Below are 21,628 nucleotides of genomic sequence, written 5' to 3'. Positions count from 1 at the left end.
TCATTCTAAATACTTTACTTAGTATTTGTACTATTGGTGGGTACTGCTGGTCTGCTCATATTATAAATGAGAAAACTGAGATACAGAGAGGCTAAGTGACAAACCCAAATCCACTAAGTGACAAACCCAAATCCACTGCTAGGAAACAGTGGATTCAGGATTGGAACTCGGGCTTGGATGACTCTGTGGTCTCAGTTCTGGATCGCAAAATCTGTCCTGCCAGGTATGGGGGTGGGGCGCACAGTGGTTGTGAGGGCTGGAGCCTGACGGCCCGATTGTGTTTACAGTTTCCCACCTGAAGGCTTCCATGCCCCTAAAACCAGCCCACTTCTCAAGGTGAGCTCCCTATGATAGTAATAATGGGAACAGACGTAGTAATTCCAGCTAATGTTTATATAGCTCTTGCTGCGTGCTAGGCACCGTCCTAAACACTTTACATACCGTACCTCACCCAATTCTCCTAACAGGCCCATGAGGTAGGAGTTATTATTATCCCCATTTTACAGAAGAGGAAACTGAGGAACAGGGAGGGAAGTCTCTTCATGGACCTCTGCGGTCCCAAAGGCTAGACTTTGGAGTCTGGGATGACTCCGCACCATGTTCTGCTCACTTAGCATGGGACCTGACTTCCCACTTTGTCACCTGAATTCTCCTCAAGCTTCTCTTTCTCCTTGAATCCAGTGCCTTCCCTTGCACAATGGACCTCTGTTGTCAGCACTGAAAATGGGGTCTATTCCTTACCTGAGTTTGGAAGGGCTTGAGGAAGGACATCCTATTGCAGTCAGCCAGGACTCGGGATCTCCTCCAAGACCCTTCCTGGTTCTCTAGCATGTTGTCGCCCTGTTACCTCACTTCCAAGGCAGCCCATCCCCACTCGTTCATAGTCTCTCTTTTGCCTAAAAATTATCCATAATTCTGGCAGTAACAGCTGCCCCCAGCCCTTTCCTGCTGTACCCCTTTCTGACTTGGGGGGGCGGGGTGGCCGTTAGCCCTGCCAAAGGCGTTTCCATGATTATGTACTGAGCATCCCCTACTACCAGGCACTGGACGTTGAGAGGCGAATACAGTGGAGTCTTCATGCCTGTGGTGCTTATATTCTAGTGAGGGTGACAAGGAATAAACAATAAATAAATTTAAATATATAACAATGCCGGGAAGTTCCTGAAGAAGAACAAAGCAGTGCAAGGAGATGGGGATACTATTTTATATAACATCCTGCGTCTCCAGACCCCAGGGTGAGGGAACTAGAGACATGACACGACCTTGCCATGGCTCAAGGGGACTGTAATAGCCAGAGTCTGTTCCTAGATCTGTCCCAGATCTGGTTCCCTATTTGCCTCAGGGAGACACAGACTGGTCATGGTTAAGGGCCTGGATAACAGAGCCACACAGCCTAGGCTTGGATGCTGTCTCTATATTTACCCTCTGTGGCATCCAGGACAGATTATTCCTCTTTGTGCCTCAGTCTTCCCATAAGTAAAGTGGGGATAATAAAGTATACTTTGTAGAAACAACATAAGTTTAAAAGAGTTAATATGTGTGATTTGTTGAGAACAGTGTCTGGTACATAGTAAATACAGACTCATGTTGGAAATATTGTGGGTTCGGTTCCAGACCACCGCAGTAAAGAGAATAGCACCATAAAGTGAGTCACGCGAATTTTGTGGTTTCCCAGTACATATAAGAGTTATGTTTACATTATACTGTAGTCTATTAAGCGTACAACAGTATTATGTATGAAAAAACAATGTACATACCTTAAATAAAAAATACGTTATTGCTAAAAAATGCTAAGCATCATCTGAGCCTTCAGTGAGTCATAGCAGTGATAGCAAAGATCACTGATCTCCGAACACCATAACAAATATAATCATGAAAAAGTTTGAACTATTGTGCGAGTTACCAAATTGGGACGCAGAGACAGGAAGTGAGCCAATGCTGTTGGGAAAATAGCACCAATAGACTTGCTTGACACAGGGCGGCCACAAACCTTCCATTTGTAAGAAACACAGAATCTGTGAAACACAGTAAAGCAAAGCACAACAGAAGAGGTACGTCTGTACTAGTATTATTCAGCTGCAAGCTCCAGGGATCTTTTCTTTTTCTTTTTACTCTGCCGTTAATATAGTGCAGGGAGCAGAGTAGAAAGTCTTCCCGCAAGGCCAGGAAGTCAACCACTTACTCTGTTGTGTAACTGAGTGAGCATTTTATCGCTCAGAGCCTTAGTTTCTTTAGCCACAAAATGGATTAAAACTGTCCCTATTATTGCCATCATTGCATGCATTAAATGCTATAGGAAATGGGACACATCTTAGCAGAGTGACCGGCCCACACAGTAAGTGCTCAATCGGTGTTTACAATTAGGATGGGAAAAAGTTTAATGATGATGATGAAGAAGAAAAAGGAGGAGGGGAAGAGGAGGAAAGAAGGGAGACTGGAGTTACAAGCTCCTTTTCAATCTGGCTCTGATGTTACCAGGATTCCTGATCTTGGGCCTCAGTTTCCCCCTGTATAAAATTCGAGCTGGGGGATTCACTAGCCGCTGCAATCCCTTTTGGGTTTCATATTCCAACTATGGAGGGCTGAGGCTGGCCAGGGGACACATGAAAATATATTGATACTTCCAGTCAATTAATGTGTCGGCCTCGCTTGTTTCTGGAAGTAGAGCCACTGCATTTCTTCAGCATCCAAAATGCATGGCCCCCACCATTTCCCTTTCTCTCACCCAAGAAACAGGGCTCTACTCCGGAGAGAAGCCTTGTTGTCCCCGCCTTGGTTCACAGCTGGGTGAACCAAGCTGGCCGGCTCCCAACTGAACGCCAGAGGGCAGCAGAGCAGCATATTTTCAGCTTTGGCTGACCTTTTTTTTTTTTTCTTCTCTCCTCCAAAGGGAAAACACTTTGTAGTTGGGCCACATGGCTTGGTTCAGACCTCTTGGTGGAAAAAAATATCAGAGAACTTGAGAGGGCTGCAAAGACTCAAAGGATTCAAGTCTTGACAAAGAGAAGGCAAAGGTCGAAGCAGCTTAGCAAGCCCCAGGACCTAGTCAGGGAGACTGTCAGGGACCCCCGGGGAGGGGGCACTGCGAGGCCATGGGGTGCTCACCCAAGTCCAGGGGCCTTCAGTGGCTTCTGGGCCCCATGATCATCCAGAAAAGGCCCAGCACAGAGCAGGCTAGAGAAGTGGCAAAGCTTTGTGGCTATAGTCACACAGACTCTGGAGCCAGACTGCCTGGGTCCAAATCTCACCTGGGCTACTTTGAGACGTTGAGACTTTGTGCCAATTACTTAACCCCTTTGTTCCCCAGGTTCCTATCTGTAAAACGGCTATAGTAAGAGTATGTACTTCCGAGTGTGTGAGGATTAAATGAGCTAGGACAGTGCTTGGCACAGATACTCACATTATGAGTATTTGGTATTATTATCACTATCGTGATCATTATTATCATTAGAGAAAGCCAGGTAATAAGGGGGGATGGGCCTGCTACACACTTTCTCCAGGCAGCAGCCCAGTCCTACCTTTGAATCGGTTCCCCCATCCCCTCCCCAGACCTCATGTGAGGTTAAGGTGTTGTCTCCCTGCGGCCGCCGTTGGGTACAGCCTCTGCAGTAGAAAAGAGGACCCAGGCTGGGCTTGACGATTAAGAGAAGTAGTTCACCAGCTGTCAGCCTGGGGAGCAGGGACGAGCAGGGCTTAAGGAAATGAGACCCAGGAGAGGCAAGTTCTGGGTGTTGGGGGGTCAGGGGGGACCAAGGTCATGCCATGGCTCACTGCCTGGGGAAGAGGCCCAGCTGAGCACAGCTGGGAAGCAAAACAGGGTGCGGACGGCAAGTGCTAAAGGCAGGAGACTGCAGAGAACCGACTGGAAGCCGGTAGGTCTGCGTTCAAGTTTCAGCTTTCCTACCCATCCCTCCCACAGAGAAAGTTCCTTGATTTCTGAGTTTCTGGCTTCTCATCCGTGAAACAGGTGCGGCAGCCACGCGCTCACCTACTCTTCGGTTAGGATGAGAAGCCACTGATACCCAGTAGGTAGACCTGTGTCATCATTACACTTGAACCTCTCAAAAAAAAGTCCCAGGGACACTTGTCTGGTTAAGTAAGGTTCCGCAGGCCACTGGTGGCAGGGGCAGGGCTCATACCTGTGTCTCCATCCTCGACACCTGGGCTCTTCTCATTTCCCCAGCCCCAAAGTCACAGTTACCTATTTTTCCTTTAAAGTTACATTTTTTGTGAGCTTCCCATACATCAGATGCTGCGCTAAGCGCTTTACTTCCATTGTCTGTTTCAATTCTCAGAGTAACCCTAGGGGGGTAGACACGATTATTTCCGCTTTGCTGATGAGCAAACTGAGGCTCAGAGAGATGAAACGACTTGTCCAAGATCACAGCACCGGCTGGGCGGGAATCCGAACCCTGTAGCTTGTGCACTGAACTTGTGCGCTGAGCTGTGCTAGGCTGGTTTAGAATAAGGTGCAGGTGAGCGGCCCTTGACTTTAGATTTCTGTTCTCCTGCCTGGAGAGGGGAAGGAGATGACAAACTAACACAGGAATTTAGAGGGGCTTGAAGAAAATCCCTAGGACAGCCTCGGGTCCTCACCACCTTCCATCCCGAGCCCCCCTGGCTTTAGGGGAGGTAACTATTTAACACCTAAGTCCTCGGTTCCTCAAAGACACCTTCACATTTCCTTTCTCTTCTTCAGTGACACTCACAGGCCCTTCCCCTCCCACCCAGTCTCACTCACAAAGCCGGGAATCCAGACTGACCCCAGCGACCCAGGCCTCTGTTTTGAAAAGTTAAATCAGATTAGCTCATTAATGACCTTTGCAAATACATCCGCGGTGGGCTGGCCCCTGTGAGCCCCTCCACGGGCTGGCGGGCTGCGGGGCTCCGCAGTTAATGAATGGCTTGGGCAGGCTGGTGCAACAGAGGCCCTCTGTGAGGAAAGAAACATCCGGGGTGGGGGCGGGGTGCGGATCATTAATAAATATTGATTTGACTCCAAGGGAAGCAGCCCGAGGGAGAGCTGGCCCTGGACACCCACCCACGTCGTGGTCTCATTAAGTCGGGGTCAACTGCTCAGCCTGGGCGCCGAGGGGCGGCTGGCTCAGGGGTGTTCCGGAGCAAAAGCCTTCCGCAGCCCCCAGGCCTGGCTGGAGCCTGCTTCCCGGCCAGCGGGTCAGAACTGGCCCATTAAATTTATAGCAGTTCAAGGTGCAGCCTGGGTCCTATCTAACCCCCTCCCTCCACCAGCCCCAGGGTGTCGCCAACAAGGCACCCAGGCTTGCCCCAGACTTCTGTCTCCAGGCTGTCTCAGGGAGAGCCATAAATCCTCGGCTTCCTAGGCCCAAAATAGAAGGGTGTTTTGCACCCCTTCTTCCCAGGCTCCTGGATGTCCCCTCCGAAGCCTCCGATGGCCTCCAGCTGGGCAGAGAAGCCTTTGCTGTGCTGATCACAACAGATGAAGACGTCTGAGGGGGTTAGTTTTCTCTTTTAAGGAGTTTCTATTTTCTTTTTTGAAGAGGGAACGCCCTTCAGGAAGGTCTTGGTGAGAACAGGTGACCCAAACGCTGGCCGACGGAGCCAAGCTGGTCCCTGCCTCCTGGATGGAGCCGAGGCGTGGTAGGGCAGGGCCCACTTTTATCACTGACAGCCCAGGCAAAGCCTTTGATCTCTCCGTCCACATGTCAAAATGAGAATGAGAACCAGATGAATAAAAGGAACCTAGCAGGAAGTAAAGAGTGAAATGGAGTGGAAATGAATAAATGGATGGAATGAGTGAAAGATACAAGGGAAATAATGAATAAAGAAAAGGGCATTTATTCCAATCACCAAGCTAACCTGGAGCTATCCTCCTCATAGCCTTTTTAAGATGTCACTTATCTTATAAACGTGCCTATTGGCAGGTTGTCCACCATATTCCCAAATACTGAATTCTGTTTTCTGAGCGCTCACGTTGCCCTGAGATCTGACTACTGGCTACTTACAGCTGGAGTTACAGACAACCTCCATTGGATCAAACAGAATGCATCTAAAGCCTTTTCCATATGTCTGTCCCCCTCCAGGAGCCCCTCCTTGGCCCTGCTCCCCCTCTCCCCACCATGCCCAAGAATGACTTCAGTGTATCTCCTAGGTGCTCCTGACACACGCCCACTTCCCTGTCCCTGCATAGACATGGCCAAACAGCAACTACCTCCTACACCATAAGGCATGTGAGTCAAGGCACCATGTGTGTTGTTTTCCGTACTGCATCCCTCCGTGTGGCTGCCGCTGAATGAATGCTCAATAAATACGTGTTGCATGAATGAATGATCAACCGAATTAGGGCATAAATGTGAATGAAAGAGAAGAAGGTGGTAAAGCAGACTCTGGTTTTTGAGAAGGAATAGTAAGAGAAAAAGGAAGAAAACCCCAATCGTCAGGCTTTTAATAAGTAAGAGCCACGTAATTCACAAAATACTAAGAAAAAAGAGAATTCTAGGGGAAAACGGGGTCAGAGGCTACAAATATTTCAAAGAGGATGAAAACAAGAAAGAGGTTACTGCTTTTGGTAACGGATGTTGTCAGGGTGCTAAGGAAGAAGAGAAGGAAAAAAGGGAGGGGGGCAAAGGGAAGCAGGGAGGGAAAAAGCAGGAAATCTGAATGTGAAGCTGTTTCCTAGACCAGTGCTATTTCCGATATACCGCATGGCCAAGTGGATAATGTCAAGCGTCCAAACCATGCTCACAGGAAGTCAGCTTCGAGAATGAGATACCATTCCCAGGGCCCCTCACATCATCCCAAAGAGGAAGTTATCTCCCCGGCTGCGAGGTGAGGCTGGCCCCAGTGAGGGGGTGACGGCCACCAACTCCCTCTGTGTTATTAGCCTGGTCAGTGTGTCCACCCGATGGAGCCGGTGGTGGCAAATAGTCTGACATTAAGCTGAGGTTATAGATCATAAAGCTCCCCCCTTATTGAGGCTTAAGGAGGAACAATATCAAGGGCCTGTTCAACTCAAGCAAGTTCAACTCAATCCATCAAACACCCTAACACGCAGAGTGTCTTGCACGAAGACCCCATGAGCCCCAGAAAGTGGCCAAGTGGGTCTTAGGTCTATTTCACAGATGAGGAAGGAGAGGTAAAGAGGTCTCCCAGCTGCTAGGGAGTCAGATGGGATTCAAACCTAGCTGGCAGTTTACAGAACAGGAATTCAAATCCTGCCTCTCGACTCTAAACTAATTGCTCTTTTTGACTTGCTATGATACTCCCTCAATCCAGCATGAATGGCAACTTGACATTCAGTTAAAATCATTTCATATTCCTTTATTACCCCTTCAGTCGAGGGAACACACCTGTCACAGACAGAAAAGGGGTTCTCAGTCTAATTCTTTGTAATTTTCACAATCCAAAGAGCACATCATGGTGGCCTTTCTTTACCAAAGATCAGGAGTTTGGGGATTCTGGCTTTGCCTCAACCGTAAGATTCCCGGGTATCCTTAGAAAAGACTCAGGGACAAGTTTACTGGCCATTTTGCATGGATCCTTCATGCCAGGCACATTGTGCAAAGTGTATCACAGAATCCCCACAGCCGCACTGGCACACAGATATCTTCATTTTACAGACGAGAAAAGCTAGGCCTACAGAGGGCGAGTAACTTGGCCAAAACAGCTACAGCCCTGGAACTGAACTGGAAAAGCGAAGACTCCAAAATCCACACCACGGTTCAAGTGTACCACTGTCTCGCTTCCTAATGTTGAGAATGAGAATCATGTTATCTGTTGCCCTAGCTATCTGAGTTGACTGTGGCAAAGCTTCCATGAGACAACCTAAGGGGAAAATCGTTTGGATTTGGCATGCAAATAAGGAATTCCTGTTAGAATGAAAGCCTGCTTACAACCTTATGATCTTCCTCAGCTTGAAGCCCTGCGACCTGGCAAACAGACTGGCTACAAACACAGCATTTACTCGGGATCTTCCCTTGCCAGCGAACAGAGCTGCCTCTGACAGATTGCGAAGCCGCAAGCCCTGGACCGGCTTCCAGTTGCAGGGCTGATGCCACCTTCCCCTCAATGGGCTTATCCTCTCAGCTGCGAGTCTGCTTGTCCCGATGAGGCAGAATGGAAACGAAAGTCCCATCCTCAGCTGCCAGAGGACTTGCGGCAGCATCAATGCAGGCTGGAAGCAGCCCGGTAGGCTGGAAAAGGCTGTCAATCATTCCTGCGTGTCTTTGCAAACATGCCGACCCTCGGTCTCCTGCAGGCCCAGGGCCATGAACATCTACAGCCCTGAGGCACACTTGGGGCTGAATGAAACGCATGGGAGGAGGTTTGGAAGTGAGGAGGGGGACAAAGGAAAGATGATGGAAACAGAACAGAGGAGCAGAGGGAGAGAGAGAGGAAAAGCAGGCACAGGTGACAGAAATGGGGAAAACCCCCGACCATCTGGACCCCCTCCTGCCCTAAGCAGCTTCTCTCTACAGGGTCTCAAGTCTTTGGGAACAATGACCCTATTGAAAATCTTCTCTCCTAAAAAATATGCACGCAGGTGCACATGTACCATTTTGCCCAAAATCCCAGGGGCTTTGCAGACTCCTCCGAGGAACCCTATCCTTCCTCCTCCCACGATGGATCTGAAACTGCAGCCTTATCGTGGCACTGCCTTTCACGGCAGCAATGTTGAAGCAGAAAAGGGAAACACTCAAGAGGGCTGGGAGGGGAGAGGGGCATATATGAGGGAAGGAATAAATATAATGATGTTACTTTGTCGTCTCACAATTAAACCTTTGTCTTCTCCACTTAAATCATTGCTTCAGGAATTAATCCAAATAAGAAGACAAATAAAATCATAAAGGCCCCTAGGCTAGATATAGGTAGTAGATAGAGAGATGAATAAATAAATAAATAGCCTTTCTACTCCCCACAGAAAATCGCAGTTGTCCTGGCAGTCTGGACTCCCTTTGTTGCCACAGCAAGACCCTTACAATCACCACCACAGCATGAACGAAATCTACTCAATGGCCAACTGCTCTTGGAAAATAACGCCAAACGGATAAATTTCTCAAAAGGTGATGATCCTACACCTCTGTCTAGCCAAGTCATTTTGTCCATCTGCTGCTCCTGGCTGCAATCTGCCTCCATGTAGGAATTTTCCATTCCCCCCGCTCAATGTAATGTCATGCAGAAGACTCAAAGGGAAATGTAAAAGGATTAGTAGGTTGATCGATGGAAGATATTAATGCTCTTTCATGTTGGGTTGAAGAAGGATTTGAGGTCATCAGGAGAGAGGGTAGCCGGAGAATAGACCTCAAGTATTCAAAAGACTCTCTGGATTAAAATCCTATTAAACTCACATCAGCTTCTCTAGGAGGCATTTTAGAAGGTTGGGGTTTCTTTAACATGTCACCATAATTAGCCTTCCCTTAAGCTGTTTTGGGTGGGGAACTTTAGCAATTAAGAAACTGAAAACTTTCATTTTCTAGCGCCCACACGGCCTTTTGAACGGTTTGAAAACTAGAATGGAAAGTGGTTTAGCCTAATTGATTTGAGGGGTTCAGATCGCTCCCCTTCAACCTGCTGTCAGACTCGCCCCTGAGATCTGAGCCCCTCAATAGAAAGGGCATTTTGTCAAGTGAAAGAATCAAAGGTTCGGATCTATGATGATGCCTTTCTTCTTCTAATCATCCTCCCGTGGAGTTGGACGGAAAGAACAACTCTGCAAAGGGATGGTTGTTTCCCCTAAAAAGGTCTGTTTCTGGGCCCAGATTCCAGTTCACAAAAACTACCCCAGACACCCAAAGGGCCCGTGTCTCTCAGCAGGTGCAAAACTGGGCTGTTTCAGCATCACTGCATGGAGATCAGCCAGTCCGTTACGTGGACATGAAGGTCAGGAAACCGTGTCAGGGAGTGGTAGCCAATACGGGACAGAGTGCACAACCATCCAAAGCAATAAGGGTCGAGAAACACGTGTTGTTTTAAAGGGTTAGTCTGAGCAGTTTTTTCCTCACTAGGTAAAGTACCAATCCAACGTTAAACATCAACGCCCTGCCATTTTGAGCCCCACCAGGGAATCAAACCTGTGCCACGTTCCACCTCTGACGAGCCCAACACTGATGATGTGGTGCCTCTGTGTCAGAACGTTGGCTTCTTCACTTTCACACTTGCTGGGTCCTCAGAGTCCAAAGTGGAGAAGAGGCCCAATTCCACCAGCCGTGTCTCCATCACAGCACCCGCCCCTCTTCTGTATTCACCTGGCTGTCCTGTCATCCTCACCAGCCTATGAGCTCACGAGGGACGGGCCGTGCTGACTCTCTCTCCTTCCAGCTCCAAGCACAGTGCCAGGTACAGAGCAGTGTTAGACATCCGCTTGCCCACAGCTGCACAGAATTCACTCTGTGCCTTAAGGCAAGTCACGGCCTCCATTTTTTATGATGAAAAATTAAGGAGTCTGTTGGGCCGCCTGACCTGTGAGGTTATTTTCTAGTTCCCAGAATCTCCGAAAACGTAGCTGTGTACAGGCTGGCTTTTCATGGCTCCCGTGCTCAGGTCATAATTTATAATAACAAGGATGATAATGCTAAGAATAGAGAACTTCTGTTAAGCCCTTAAACATGCTCAGTGCTGTTCTCAGTGCTCCACTGGTGTTATTTCATTAATCCTGTGAGGCAGAGACTCGTCCTCCCATCTGATACAGTGATAGACTGTGGTGATCAGTAATTTGCCCAAAGTCACACCAAGTGTGTATCCTGGTTCCGGAGTCTGGGCTCCTAACTGTTCTTCCACATCCTATTTTGGAGCCTCCCGTTCAGGCTGCCAGCCCTTCAGCTGATCTCTGTGCATCTTCCCTGCCTCCCCAGGGGGCTGCCTGCCTGTCAGTTGCTTTGATTTCCTACCCCAGGGCCCCAGCTGGCCTGGCCTCTACCTGCTCTGAGCAGAGGCAGAGCTTGACCCACGATTCAGCAGGCCCTTTGCCCTGAGGGCCTGTGGCCCCTGTTGGGAGCAGGTGGCCGGAAAAGCAAGAGAAGTCCGTTGTCATCAGGGCAGCAGCTCACTTGGGAGGTGGAAGAGGAAGGAAGGCAGATAGGGTTATTCTGAGGAGGAATTCCAAGTACGCGCCCCCAGTGACCAGAGACCCTGTGCATCGCTGGGCACCCTTGGCCAAGGCAGAAGCCCAGGATGGACTTCCTTGTCTTGGTTACAGCCACAGGAGGACACGAGCAGGAAGAGAGGAGGTCTCCTAGGATGGCCTCGGAGGTGTCTTTTGGAAAATGCTTCAATGGCCTATGCGAAGAGGTGGGTCTTGTCTCATTGTAAAGCATCTCTGCCTATTAACATACTATTTTCAGGTACAGAGCCTGAAATCCTCTTGAGCTGGTCGTCAATGTTTTGGCAAGAAAAAAGGCTTTTGATTTTACAGTAGAAAAAAGTTTTTGATTATATGGGAAAAAAATAGTTCATCTCAGCAATCACACTTCTAAGTACTTACTTAAATGAGTCGAAAACTTACGTCCATAGAAAAACCTGCACATGAATGTTTAACAGCCTTACCCATGGATAAACAAGATGTGGTACATCTATACAATGGAACATTATTCAGTAATTACAAAGAATGAGCTATCGAGTCACAAAAAGGCATGGAGGAACCTTGCTAAATGTAAAAATAAAACAGCCTAAAAAGGATATATTCTCTATGATTCCATATTCATAATGCATGACATTCTGGAAAAGTCAAAATCATGGAGAAAAAAAAGATGAGTGGTTGCCAGGGGGAGGGGATAAGGAGGGAGGGATGAACAGGGGGAGAACAGGGCACTTTTCGGGCACTGCAGCCATTCTGCATGAGGTGTAATGGTGGATACATGACATTATGCATTTACCAAAACCAACAGAACTACACAATACAAAGCATGATCCCTAATGTATAGCCTTTAGTTAATAATAATGTATTAGCATGGCTCACCAATTTAACAACCATCACATACGCTCATTTATCCAGCTGGGCACTGTTCTATGCACCGACTATGGAAGATCTCATTTAGTCCTCACAAAAGCCCTATGAAAAACTGAGGTCAGAGCAGTTAAAGAGACTTGTCAAGGGTCTCAAAGCCAATAAGTGGAAAAAGTAGGACTTGAACTGAAGCCTGTCCAACCCCAAGCCCATACTCCTAATTCCTTCGCTCTACCGCCCTACTCCCCTCCAGGGCACATCAATTACATTTTGTAATAGGGAAGAACAAATCTGACTCCATATTAGAGCTGTTTCTTTTACTTTAACCTTTGTACTCTGTTGCTTGTGCTTAGTCATGATGGCTTTGCACGTTTTGTAAAAGAATGTTGCCTATAGCCTGAAATATACAGGATAGCCTATTCTCAGGGCTCTGACCTTTAAGAGTTCATACATACAGGGATAACTAGTTGCAGAACAGAGAATAGTATTTGTTTTGTTGGAGGTTTATAGGAATATCATGACCTGACCTGTGTGGACACCTGCAAGAACAAAGGATTCCTGCACCAAGAAGTTTGCAACAAACAAACTCTTTCGCCTTTTTAGTTTCAAAGAAGGTCTGAATTATTTGATAAGGTAAGATGGTTCTTTGAGACACTAGTCTGCTATCATCTCAGTCTGAGGGCTTTCTGAATAAAGTCGTTACTCCTTGCCCTAACAACTGGTCTCCTGATTTATTGGCCTGACATGACCCGAGCAGAACAAGTCTGGACTCAGTAGCAATTTCAGTAAGTAAATAAGGGGGCAGAACAAGTCATGACAACTGCTCTGTTTAGCCATCACTCACAAGCATTTGCTGAGAGCTGTGTATTAAGCACTGTACTAAACTCTGAGGATATTAACATAGGTAAGAGACTCTCCCTGCCCACAAGGAGCTTGTAATCTAGTGGAAGAGACAGAGAGACAGTGAAAGACCTAAGAACAGAGCCAAGGAGCTCCAGCTCCAGAATTGACATGTCATGAGAAGGACTTGGGGAGAGGCTATGAGATGAAATGGAGGTAACTAAAGAATTTGTCTCAAAATTATCTTTATATAGAAAGCACCCTGGATACCCTAATCATCCTACCTCTAGAAATTACGAAATTGACAGCAAAATAATCCACGAATGAAAAATACATGAAAATTGCAGCAGAAGACAACTAATATAAGAAACAGCTATCTTGAGGAAGGGGGAAAAGAACATTTATTAAATGTCTAAATATGCCAGGTACTCGTCTGAGTCCCTAACCTATATCCTCTCACTTAATCCTGGTCTTCCAGGGTAGAGATTATTATTATATTATTATTGCGGTACGCGGGCCTCTCACTGCTGTGGCCTCTCCCGTTGCGGAGCACAGCCTCCAGATGCGCAGGCTCAGCGGCCATGGCTCACGGGCCCAGCCGCTCCGCGGCATGTGGGATCTTCCCGGACCGGGGCACGAACCCATGTTCCCTGCATCGGCAGGCGGACTCTCAACCACTGCGCCACCAGGCAAGCCCGGTAGAGATTATTTTTGCCATTATTTTATGATGAGAATGTAGGGTCATCTGTGTTGCAACATTGCTGTCTCTTACCTGTGTCTTTCTTCTTATCCCGGGAAAGCTCGTGCACAGTGGCCCCAATTTCATGCCTCAAGATTCTGATGATGTTTGCCAGAGCGGGCATGCTGCGTTTATCCAGATAGGTGAAAAATTCATACTCATCTTTCTTTAAACGTGAAGGTCTTGATTCAATGTGGGTCAGGTTTATATCATTCTCCTAGAAAACAGGTGTAAGGGAGTATGTGAAGGGGGCAGTCACTGGAATTGACACAGACCAAACACTCAAAACCAGAGCAAAACACAACGAAAGGAGAAGAGATGAGGAAGAGTAGTTCTTTTTCTTTTTTTTGTCTTTTGTTTTTTAAATATAAGAATAGAAGAAAGTCTTCAACACTGCAAAAGTTGTTTACCTTTTCTTCTGCAAAACCAAATAACTAATCACAAGAGGTGGGGGAGACAGTTCAAATGCCACAGAATTTAATCACGTGGAAATCTGCTCAGGGCTTAGAGTTGCAAACATAAGATTTCATTGGGTCAGTGGTTGCCAAAAATATTTACACAGGAAAACCTCCTTTCCTGAATGACATCTCACAGAATCTCAGTAATAGTACCTCAATAAATAAATCAATAAATACAAGCAACATTGTTCTGCTTGAATAGAGTCCACAGGAGTCAGGCTTCTTGGGTTTAAATCAAAGTTCTTAATTATAGTGGCTACGAGACCTTATAAAATGTACTTTCACATTTCTAACCGTCAGTTTCTCCACCTGTAATTTGGTGGTACTATGGTACCCGCTTCATAAATTTTTGGAAACATTGGATGAGATGATACAAACACATTGCCAGGTACTTAGTAAATGCTCAGTTAAAATTATCCAGTATAATATCATTCATATTTTTATATAATTACTTTTCATTCAAGTTATGCCACAAATGTGTATGTAGTACCTACTAGGTCCTGATCACTCTGCAAGGCGGTTGGGATATATCAGTGGACAAAACAGACAAAGATATTTTCCTTTATAAAGCTTCCATTCAAGTTGTGAAGAGACAAACAACAAACATAAAAGATAACCGATTTGTGTATTATTTTATAATGATTATAATGATAAAGGCTAAGGAAAAAATACCAAGCAGAGCAGGATGAAGGGAATGGGCCGTCCTGGGATGGAATGAGGGAGATTACAGTATTTAACAGAGCGGACACATGAGGCCTCACTGAGAAGGGAAGGCTCATGTACAGGCATTCATTAAACGCCACAAAAATAATACTCACTTAATAAAATGTCTCAACTTCAATGTCTTTAGCTGGTGGTACTTTAGTTATTATGGGGTTTGTCATTTAAGAAGAACTATTTACTTAAATTGGTCCTCAAATTTGAATGTGTGGTACTCATCTGCTACTTATTCAAAAGTCTGATTTCATTGACAGTACGGTTCTTTGTGAAGAAAACCAAGCCTCTTTACTTTATTAAAATAAAAAAAAGGGGGGGTTGCCCCAAACATTGAAATGGATAAAATGTACCCAGAAAAAAATGTTTAACTTGAATAACTCTATAATTTCAAAGAAATGAAATTCATCGACCTTGTAGTTCAAGAAGCGTATCTTTTTTCTTGATGGTTAGTGGCACAGGGGTAATTACAATAACGATACCTTTTGCATTTGAATATCACTTTACAGTTTAGAATTATTTTCTGTGACCTTCCCAACAAACCTCTGAAGAGGTTAAGGAACATGTAAAAAAATGAAATCAGAGATAAAGATGTTTTGTTAAAAGTGGCCGGAGAGGGAGGCCCTTTTCCTCTAATCTCAGACATTGGTCTTCTAACTGCACAGCCTTTCCTGCCAGAGGTAACGGTGAGCATCCCTCAAATATCAGCTTTTATCATTGTTGTTGCTATTATGCCAACACTCCCCCCCCAGATGAAACCTCTGTGTATAGTAAACACAGTAAAAAGCATTCCTACGCAGCCACCCTTCCTGCTCTTTCTTCCTCATCATTTTCAGGGGTACATGATGGAGCTATTACTTATGGGCACCAGCTGCAGAGAACACACCCCCTGACCAGGTAACCCAATGTGGACGTCCCGACTAGAGAGAGAGTATGTGGAGGAGAGAAGGCCAGAGAGATAGCGGTTGCTCCAAAGCTTTTTATGCAAACAGAGGTGACCTCCTAAACGCAGCCAAGAGCAGTGTCATCCTTCTTGGCTCACGATGATAGAGAATGGTTAAGCTCCGCCCGCTGTTTACCTAAGTTGAAACTTCAAACGAAGAGATAACCAATTTCTGCCTTGTGTAGAGCAGGGAAAACAGCAAAGCCAAGAGCCAGGAGTGCACACACCTTCGGCATGGTTATCTGCGAGACAGGGTGGGAGGGCGAGTGGCGTAGGAGGTGAGAAAGGATGCAGAGTGAAAAACAGGCTGGCAGGCAGACTACAGCTGATAATGTTCCCCACCCATACCCCACCGCTCCCGATGTGACAGCACTTCCGGAGAGAAGACGCGCACTTTGGGAATAGCCATAAGACAATGTGTGCCCCGTGACTCAGTCTTTATAATTCTGGAGACCTAACTTATGGGAAAAAACTTTTACCTAAATATGTAAGCTGACTAAATTCCCATAATAGGGGAATGGTTAGGTGGACTGCAGTGTAATCATTCAGTGGAGATTATGCAACTATTAGAAAGGAACCAACAACAACATGCATAAAATACAGCGCCAGTAAGCACTCCAAGTCTCTAGATGATGGGCCTAGGGGTGATTTTTGTCTCCTTTCTATTTTCTTTTTTATCACAGTTCAACTTTTCTAAAAACAACATTTATTACTTTTATAATGAAAATTTAACTTTGTCTCTTAAATGGTTATAATGACAGCCACTTGGGAAAATACGATGGATATAGATATGTGATCATTAAAATATGTTTTAAAAAATTATGCCCAGGTCAAGGAAAAAAAGGCTAGAATGAAATGCATCATGATGAGTTATGACGAGATTATGTGTATCTTTTAGTTATTTGCCAAATGTCTTATAATATTACGCATATAATGAAAATTAAATTCTATCTTTTAAATGTGAGTGAAATTTCTGGCTAAGAATATCCAGCCAAATTTTTTAAACGACTTCGTTCCCATTTGAATCAATTTGTTAACAATTAACTCTCTAGCTTGGCATGCAATTTCCTTAGTGGAGTTTTTCCAGTTTAACAGTGTGGATTCTTAGATAGATACCAATAACTTTGGTTGCTAAGGAGGCTTTAGAAATCAACCTCCAAACCTGATTATGATCTTAGTTACCTTTTAGTAAATGAATTTTTATTTTTAAACAAGGGCTTTATGCAGGTTAAAAATTGACCCCTACACACTCACCACATCTTGGGGGAGGGATAAAGAAAGAATTCTTTGTGTTAATACACGTGGACATCTTAGCAGAGGCAAGAAAGGTTTAGAGTTAGACATTCCAAAGACAATTTCACAATTTGTCCAGTACTTAATTTCTGTGTACAAGATGGCTGAGTAACAACTTGATTACTCAGGACTCTTGAACAGACAGTGTGGGGACCAGAGAAAAGCAAAGTGGAATGAACAGTCTATTTGAACAAGGATTGACCAGAAACCCGCTTCTGCTCCCATCCAAGAGGAAATCTTTCTAAAAGGGGATTCGTCACAAGTGGATAAAGCTATAGATACACAGAATGAATATGATGAATTGTGGAAAACAGATTCATGCTTCTGGACCTTTTCTTGACCTCCAGCTTAGGGCCCCTTCCTCTCCTCCTCCGTTTCATTCCTCGAGGAAAGAAGAATGGTACAGCGAAAAGCATGTGAGCTTTGGAACTAATCTGAGTTCAAATTCTGTTCTGCTACTCACTACCTTTGGATACTCTAGTTGGCCATTCTCAACTTTTGTTTGTCTGTGTTTAAAATAAAAATCATAATATTACCTGGCAGCTTAATAAGAATTAAAAAGAGGGAAAGTACCTAGCACAATTGTGGCTTCGCTCACAGATACTCAGTAAGAACTCATTATACACTACCTTTCTCAACCTGGTATAGAGACACATTTCCCTGGGAATTGAAACACATTAAGCTGATGAGTCATTTTACCCTTTCATATTTGCTTTACCTTAAACTTTTCTCAGCTTTTTCCCTGAGAGCATGTTTTAGAAATGAGAAGGAAGTGCTGAGCATATTGTTAGATGAGACTAGACTGGAAAGGGGGAGCTTCTTGGACCCCCTACATGCTGTTGCCTTGGCATAAGTGCAAATGAAATTATGTCCTGGCCTGTTTCAGAGCTTTCTGGGGGCAACATCAAAGACAGTCACAAACGATGTCCCACGTCATTGGTCTCAAGCAAACGGACAGGAGGCTTTCATAACTCAGCCGATCCAACACCTTCCTTGTGCCAAACACTGTCCTAGGTGCTGGGCTACAACAGCGAACAAACCCGGAAAAACCTGGGGACTTCCCTGGTGGCCCAGTGGTTAAGACTCCATGCTCCCAATGCAGGGGGTGAGAGTTCGATCCCTGGTCGGGGAACTAAGATCCCACATGACGCATGGCGTGGCAAAAACAAAGAAAAAGAAAAACAAACAAAACAAAAACAAAAAAGCAGGAAAAATCCCCACCCTCCTGGAGCTTACATTCTTGAAGGAAGAGACAAACAATGACTATGATAAATAAATAAAATATACTGCCTTCAGATGGAACAGACAGAAATAAACAGGAAAGAGGGACAGAATATTCCAGGGGTTCAATGCAAGTGCCATTTAAACAATGGGGTCAGGAAGTCCTCAAACAATAAACAGGTGACATGTAAGCATAGACCTGAGGTCAATGAGGGAGTAGGACATGAGGGAACAGCAGGTGCAACGGTCCTGGGGTCAGACATTGTGCAATATGACTGAGGACCATCAACGAGGCCAGCGTGACAGGGGCAGAGTGAGCACGGGGCAGGAGGCAATAGGACATGAGGCAGAGGAGTAACCAAGAATGACCTATCGGCCGTTATCTTAACTTTAATTTTCACTTGGAGTAATATTAAGAAACTATGAGAGGTAATAGGGCAGAGAGAGAGAGACATCCTTTGACTCATGTTTTCAAAGGAGCAGTCTGGCAGCTATTTTAAGAATAGACTGGGGACTTCCCTGGCGGTCCAGTGGTTAGGACTCTGCGCTTCCACTGCAGGGGTCATGGGTTCGATCCCTGGTCAGAGAACTGAGATCCCAGAAGCCGCATGGCACAGTCAAAAAAAAAAAAAAAAAAGAAGAAGAAGAAGAAGAAGAACGGACTGTTGTGGGACAAAGGCAGAAACAGTGTGGGGACTACGTCAACATTTGGGGTGAGAAATGGTAACTACAAAGATAAGTCTCACGGAAGTACAGGCAGGGCTTCCTGTATATTTTTACTGATCTCTGCTCACGAGAGGGCCAGCAACAGCCCTAGCTGACCAGGAGTCTGAAAATTAAACCCACTGGGCTGAACAGGAAAGCAGAAGAAGCACAATTAAATTCTAGAGGGAGCTCAAGATCATCTCCCACTCTACCGTGGAGGAGAGTTCTTGGGCAGGTTCCAGCTGAACTTCCAGAAGGATTCACGCCCTGGAGACCATCTTTTGGGATCCCACTCTTGCTTCTCCTGGAAGGGTCTCTGTTGTAATCTCTTGGTCTTTTCTTCCCTCAGTTTTGTCCCTCTTTGTTAGGTTATTTCTTCCCCCACCCTCCCTTCCATGTGGTCAGGATTGTGTCCAACTCGGAGGGAACCCCTTCCTGGGGAAGAGCTGGGCTAGCAGCTTAATCCTGGCTCTTTTCAAGGCTTTAGAGACATGAGCTTTTTTGTCCCAAGTTCCCCTTTCTCTCTTTTCTTGCCACTGGAGAGAGAAAATCAAAATGGCCCCGTGGCCTGTTTCAGTCCAGGCTACTGATGCGCAATCACAAGTCATGTACCATCAATGGACCACAGCACTCTGTCTACATTTCCACGGCGTGGGATCTAACCTCATGATGAAAGTTTAGAAAGTCAGCTCCGTGTTGCTGTTTCTCAAATATGCCCAGCTTTGAACAGGTCAGCAGCTGAAAACAGTGCCAGTTTTCCATTTGAGGTTCTTCTATTCAATAGCTAGATCATCAAACCTACACAAAATGTTTAGGGTAGCATCATTTGCATGGACAAGTAATGGGAGGAGGCTATATGTCCACCAACAGGAAATATGGTCACACGATGGAAGATATGGGAAAATGAGCAAGAATATATGTGCAAATATCAAAACAATGTTCCCCACCTTCTCCCCAAAAAGAAAACTGCAGAGGGATGGTTACAATATGATTCCAATTTTATGAAGATTAAAAGCTTGCAGGATAAACAACAAGGTCCTACTGTATAGCACAGGGAACTATATACAATATCCTGTGATAAACCATAATGGAAAAGAATAAGAAATATATATATATTTTTATTCATTTGTATATTCTTTTATATATATAAATGAATCACTTTGCTGTACACCAGAAATTAACACATTGTAAATCAACTATACCTCAAAAAAATAAAACAAAACTTGCCAAACAATGCCGTATATCTTAATGGATATCTCTGTATCACAAAGTCTAAAAAGATGCATGGGGGGCTTCCCTGGTGGCGCAGTGGTTGAGAGTCCGCCTGCCGATGCAGGGGACACGGGTTCGTGCCCCGGTCCGGGAAGATCCCATGTGCCGCGGAGCGGCTGGGCCCGTGAGCCATGGCCGCTGAGCCTGCGCGTCCGGAGCTTGTGCTCCGCAACGGGAGAGGCCACAACAGTGAGAGGCCCGCGTACCGCAAAAAAAAAAGATGCATGGGAATAGTATGTGTCAAATTCAGATTAATAGCTACCTCTGAGGAGGGACATGCATGGGGAAGAGATACCCAGGGACTGTAGTCATTTCTGTAATGATGTATTTATTAAGCAGGGAGTGAGTTACATGGGCGTTCCTTATATCATTATCTATATTTGGGGGTTTAAATAAGATGAGAAAGTCATCTTGGTTATAAGAACTTTCTTCCCCCCAGTGGAACTCAAGGCTCTTCTTATTTTGATTAAAGATGGAATGTTCCCTGTAAACATTTTACTGCCATAACTGCTCTGGACCTGAGGCCAAAGGGGCAAAAGCAACCCTGTGATTCACTCTTGATTCTGTCCTGCTCACCAGACCCAGGGGTCACAGGCAGGACCTTAAAGTCCAAACTTTAAAGTAATAAACATCTTGTATCTGACCTAATGTCCCCTCTGCGATCCCACCTCTATCTCCAGGAACACTGAGGTTGGTAGACGGTAAGGGGATTTGAGGATTCTGTGACCTGGCCACTTGTTTATTCTCTCAACTCATCTGTTTCTTCATTCTGGAATGTACGTCCCCCCTTCCTCTCCTGTAGCCAACCCTCTAGGTTTCAGCTTAAACATTGTATCAGCAAGAAACCTCCCCTCACCAATTTTGCCCTAAGCCTGGGTTAAGAAAGCTCATGGAAACTTGAGCTCCTCCACATTCTAAAGGGGCAGAGACTGACTGCCTGGCTCTTCGCAGTCTCCTCAGCACCTATATACGGTCTGACAACAGCCGATACCTAGAGACTGTCATACAGAGTGAAGTAAGTCAGAAAGAGGAAGACAAATACTGTATATTTACGCATATGTGTGGAACCTAGAAAAATGGTATAGATGATCTTATTTGCAAAGCAGAGATAGAGACACGGATGTTGAGAACAAATGTATGGCCACCCAGGGGGAAACGGGGGTAGGATGAATTGGGAGATTGGGACTGACATATATATACTACTGATACTATGTATAAAAGAGATAACTAATGAGAACCTACTGTATAGCACAGGGAACTCTACTCGATGCTCTGTGCTGACCTAAGTGGGAAGGAAATCCAAAAAAGAGGGGATTATATGTATATGCATAGCTGATTCACTTTGCTGTACAGTGGAAACACAACATTGTAAAGCAGGTATACTCCAATAAAAACAAACAAACAAACAAACAAAACGCAGCCGATATTCAAAGTACGTTAATTGAATGCATAAATGAGAAAATAAGAGCTCATTGACTAATCAGATGAGGGGAAGGCGTGGGTCATCTGGGCAGAGGTCACAC

General features: G+C 45.5%; 1 protein-coding gene across 3 annotated transcripts in view; it reads right to left on the bottom strand.

Moving 5' to 3' along the window:
- The window catches only part of PAH (phenylalanine hydroxylase), a 95,801-nt gene that overhangs the window by 35,051 nt on the left and 39,122 nt on the right, over positions 1 to 21,628 (bottom strand). For all 3 annotated transcript variants that reach the window (XM_060306577.1, XM_060306578.1, XM_060306579.1), the window contains one exon: positions 13,533 to 13,716. In XM_060306577.1, coding sequence (XP_060162560.1) covers positions 13,533 to 13,716 — 184 coding nt within the window. The remainder of the gene's footprint in view (positions 1 to 13,532; positions 13,717 to 21,628) is intronic.

This window comes from Globicephala melas, chromosome 10, assembly GCF_963455315.2.
Source record: "Globicephala melas chromosome 10, mGloMel1.2, whole genome shotgun sequence".
NCBI lineage: Eukaryota > Metazoa > Chordata > Mammalia > Artiodactyla > Delphinidae > Globicephala > Globicephala melas.
This window is presented reverse-complemented; position numbering and strand designations above follow the sequence as displayed.